This window comes from Priapulus caudatus, unplaced genomic scaffold (genome assembly GCF_000485595.1).
Source record: "Priapulus caudatus unplaced genomic scaffold, Priapulus_caudatus-5.0.1 Scaffold1288, whole genome shotgun sequence".
Lineage (NCBI taxonomy): Eukaryota > Metazoa > Priapulida > Priapulimorpha > Priapulimorphida > Priapulidae > Priapulus > Priapulus caudatus.
In genome coordinates this window covers 15,161-20,105 of record NW_014578349.1, presented here as the reverse complement: position 1 = coordinate 20,105, position 4,945 = coordinate 15,161, and the positions used below count along the sequence as shown (strand labels likewise).

At 42.2% G+C, this 4,945-nt stretch overlaps 1 protein-coding gene across 1 annotated transcript in view; it reads right to left on the bottom strand.

Annotated features, from left to right (window-relative positions):
• Window positions 1–2,308: 2,308 nt before the first annotated feature.
• Window positions 2,309–4,945, bottom strand: part of LOC106816112 — an 8,665-nt gene continuing 6,028 nt past the window's right edge. Inside the window, exons 2-4 of the mRNA XM_014820666.1 lie at window positions 3,688–3,743; window positions 2,775–3,038; window positions 2,309–2,647 (exon numbers count right to left, since the gene is read on the bottom strand). Coding sequence (XP_014676152.1) covers window positions 2,586–2,647; window positions 2,775–3,038; window positions 3,688–3,743 — 382 coding nt within the window. The 3' untranslated portion in view covers window positions 2,309–2,585. The remainder of the gene's footprint in view (window positions 2,648–2,774; window positions 3,039–3,687; window positions 3,744–4,945) is intronic.

Below are 4,945 nucleotides of genomic sequence, written 5' to 3'. Positions count from 1 at the left end.
GCTATGGCAAACTGTAGCTATGGCAAACTGTAGCTATGGCAAACTGTAGCTATGGCAAACTGTAGCTATGGGAGACTGTAGCTATGGCAAACTATAGCTATGGGAGACTGTATCTTTGGCAAACTATAGCTATGACAAACTACGTGCTATCTAATGTGTAACAAATTACCCCAGGTGATGTCACAACTTGCCCCGACATGGGGGCAATTTGTTAAAAAAATTTACGTCCACTTATTACATAATATCTTGTTCATGTTTACTTGGGTTTCAAAATTTTCACTGTTTTTAATAAAAGGAGATAATTAATTATCTTATCTCATGGAAGACACTACACGTTTTCCTCTATTCGTTTGTTTGATACGGCTGAAAATGGGAAAATTGTAACAACTATACCCGGTCTCCCCTATACAACCTTATCCGTAACCTTAACCCTACTTAACACAACTCATGACAATGAAGCTGCACTAACCAGGATCTGCGACGATTTCAAATGATATTCTGCCGATAGGACTGGCGAATATCTTGCCCTCTGCATAATCGCTCGTCAATCTACAACAGAGACATAGCGAGACCTTGACGTGAATTGCCTCGAAATAATACAAATTAACATAAAAATAAACCACGGAGGACACGCACGGCCTTCTGATAGGGACAGACAGACAAAGGTTAAAGGTCATTTAAATTTATGAGCCAATCAGATTCTGGTTGTCACGAAAAAATTATTGCGCTGTTTAGGTCAGACTGCGTCAGAGACTATATAATCAGGGTACGGCAGCCGCAGCCGAACACAAGAACAGACAAGCTGAAACGGACAGGAAATAACCCGTACGATATCGTACACTGCGTTTACACTATCGATTTTTGTCAGCAAATCGTCAGAGTCTTGCAAAATAGAACACGTTCTATTTCTTCAACTCGGCGACTTGACTCCGACTCTGACTCTAACACAATCGAATTTCAGCCGATTAGTTGGAATGCACTTGAAATCGGTACGATTTGCTGACAAAAACCGATAGCGTAAACGCAGCTTTAAGCTGGGTTTAGACCACCGACTTTATGTTGGCGAATTGGCGAATTGGACCAACTTTCCAACTATACAACCGACAATCCGCAGTGTAACGCAAGTTGCGCGACCAACCGATCGATAGCAACTAGTTGGGAGATTAGAACACGTTCTATTTTCGCCAACTCGGAGTTGGCGAATTGAGAAGTTGGTCCAACTCGCCAATTCGCCAACATAGTCGGTAGTGTAAACACAGCTTTATCTGCGGCAGCCACGATACTAGACACGCCCGAGAGATGGCAGCACTCGCCATTCGTGACTCTATATTCTAGTTGAGATTGCATTATTTTGCACGAAATTTAGAAATATTTGCATTCAACCAACTGTTATTTTGATGATCACCACGAACCCACCCTGTGTAAGTTTGACAGAGTCTTCAATGTGTCTGCATGACTAACACGCACGCACGCACGCACGCACGCACGCACGCACGCACAGACGCACGCACGCACGCACGCGCAATGTCGTATAGCAAGGATGCAGATAAACTAAACTGCGTGGACGACCGTTTTGTTATCGATAATGTAAATTTTTTCACAGAGCTCAACGAACTAGAAATTATAAGTCACATGTTGCGCGATGATATTTTATGCTGAGGTCTGCAGTTTTATTTTCGATAAAGCTGCCCGTGATTTCACATATAGATGGTGTAGGCAACAATTCTAGCAGCTCCTGTTACTAATAGTGTTGTGGTTTTTGGTAGCTATAACCTTGGAGTAATGAGCTGACTCAGCAGTCAGCTTAATACTCCAAGCTTTAACAGGCATTCACTTTGCTGGTATTGCTATAGCAGCGTTTCAGTTTGCTCATTATTTAGGGCAGTTCGATACATGCATAATTTACGCCATACCATATAGCACTTTTAAAATATTTTACTATCTACGCTGGTATAAATCAAGTACATAGTTGCATGTGGATAGACTCGATCGTCAACAGTCTAAACCGATTAACCGATTAACTGATTAACCGGTGAATTTGATCTAAATTAGAAAGGCAAAGCGCAACGCACTCGCATGTCTATTAAGTAAATAACCATGTAAAGCACAGAAGACCATTTATAGCACAAGATCTAAACACCAAAAATCACGTCGATCGTTCAGATTGTGATAAAAGCAACAGATTTGGTACATATGTGCCATGACAAGTGCTAAATAAAATAAGAGGTGGACCCCAACGAATATGGCCTTTTAATGGTATCCTATTTTCAAAATGGCCACCATGAAATTTCAAAATACATTTGTTTAGGCATATATCTACTTCTAATTAACATTTTTAAACGCATGAAGAAATTATTACGATAACATTTAATGTGATTAGAGGACTACCTAATTTGCATATATACAACATGGCAGTCATTTTGTGTTTTAGTAATCGAAAAAGAAATTATACCATGCTTCTATCACCATCTGAACAATACATGTGCTAAAAAGTAATGTAGTCTTTCATTAAATTAACGTGGTGATCGTAGGTGTGCTGCCCTGGTGAGACCAGTAATGGTAGGCATAGTGCACACGCGCACTGACTAGAGGAAATCTCCCCATCTGTAGACAAGTGTCCCAGCATGCGACACGCCATCGTACGTCACTGAAACACACAACATGGACGCCCACGTTGTAGCTACTACACTACTACAGCAACAATAAGATTAAAATCCGATTCTGATTAAATCCAAAAAATTCAACAAAAAAATCCGAAAATGTGAATCGCTTACCTGTCCAGGTGGTGTCACTGAAGTAGGTATTGACGGTGCCGTAGGCGGCGTCGGTGTCAGCGACGAAGGGCACGTTCTGGGTCGACTTCCAGCTCGACTGGCCCGTGGCGGTCGTGTAGCGGGCTGTGTTGGTTGATAACCACTTGAGGCCTTCGTTGCGACTGATCAAGTATGTGATTCCGTCATGCGCCATGCCGTACAGGTACACCGATACGCCGTCGGTTGCGATCTCGTATCCGAGCACGTACGACACGCTCGGCATGGCTGAGGCAGAGAGAGAGAGAGAGAGAGAGAGAGACGTGAGATTATACGTGGTGTCTTCCTCTTCTTCTTCTTCATCGTAAATAACCCTAACGTGATTTTCCTGGTCACTTATCCGTGAAAGCCTTGTCTCAGAGCCACCCCTACCACACTATGGACGTCAATCAAGAGCTGCGCCCGTCGCCCATCATCATTACACAGTTGAGTCATGGAATTTTGCCCTCCCCCTCCATTAGGAATTTGCTAGGAATTTGCTCAGCCTACGGTCCTGGTCACCGAAAATGCATCGCGACAACGTAGCAATATCACCGACTAGCAGCACGCATGTGTGGATTACCAGCCTGTTCTGCTAGCATCTATGACAAATACGACATACGCATATACGCTCTCCTATGACAATATTTGTCATAGGAAGATTCTTCCTATGACAAATATTGTTGTATGTGTTGTGCGCATCGTAAGAGTTTAGGAGCGCTATTATGAACGCAAGCAGTGAATTTCAGATGTAAAGCAGAATGAAGTTGGCTCGCCAATATTTGTCATAGGAAGAATCTTCCTATGACAAATAGTGTCATAGCAGAGCGTATATGCGTATGTCGTATTTGTCATAGATGCAAGCAGAACATGTTGAGATTACACACAGTATTCTTACCGAACACTGAATCATCGGTGTCTATTTTCACACATGATGTCTTAGCCGTCTTCTTCCTGTTGAAATACATGCATGATACAGAGAAACTCAAACTACACGTGGTGAGTGGGTGGTTAGATGGATGGGTCGATGGATTCCCCGTACATTTACAACGTAATTTATTTGAAAATTAACTGAAGGAAACAGCGTGGAAGATACGCACACCTCCCGCCTGCTTGAGGTATGACGGATTTGAATGAGAACTGTTCAGAACACAGACGGCCCATTCGCCTGTATTTCAAATAACTTAATTACTTTTATATAAAGCACATTTATCACTGAGGTGTATTTAATAACAGTATTATTTATAGCATCACATGCGCAATGTGTTTATCATTACTCTATATGTTACCTGTAATCGTGGCGCTTGTAGGCGATAACGGAGAATGAAGGAAACCTTGCACATTCCATGAGACACTCCGAGAGAAAATGGAGTACTGACTGGCGAACAAGGCGAACAAATTATGTCACGTGTCATAGATCTCGCCAGAAAGAAGCCAGTTTCTGTAGAGCTGGTGAGCTGTTATATCGCTCTGAAGTGTTCGTTGCAACGATTCAGTCAGTTGATCTCGCTTGTTGACAGTGGCACAGTGATTGGCTGAAGCACAACTTTTGATGCTCCTCCTCCCTTTCTTCTTTACCCTATTTTATTCATCTTCTCATTCCTTCTCCCTTTCTTCTTCTCCTGCTTATTCTTCGCCGTTTTATTCTTCCTCCTCCCTCTCCTCTCCTTATTCGTCTTCTTACATAGAACGTCAAATGTCATTGACAAAGATTTGGGCGATATCCACGTAGCGAAGCTCACCCCTGTACTCGGGATCTGTAAAACAATGATGATGCGGTCAAATAAATCGCACCGTAGTAATGTGTGTAAAGTAGGAAAGTGTGAATATAGGAAGGTGAGTGGGTGTGGTTAGATGGATCGGTGCTTGATTTCGCTGTCCACTATAACGTAATTTATTTTAAAACTAACTGAAGGAAACAGTGAGGGAGATACGCAGAACTCGCGCCTCCTTTCTCGCGCCTCCATTAGGGAGGAATTTAAATGAGAACTGTATACTTAAGCGCGCACAGACGGCCCATTCGCCTGTCTTTCAAATATCTTTTATGTTAAACACATTTATCACTGAGCTGTACTTAATTAAATAACAGTGATATTTATAGCATTACATGCGCAAAGCGTTTATCATTACACCATATTAATTATGTTACCTGCAAA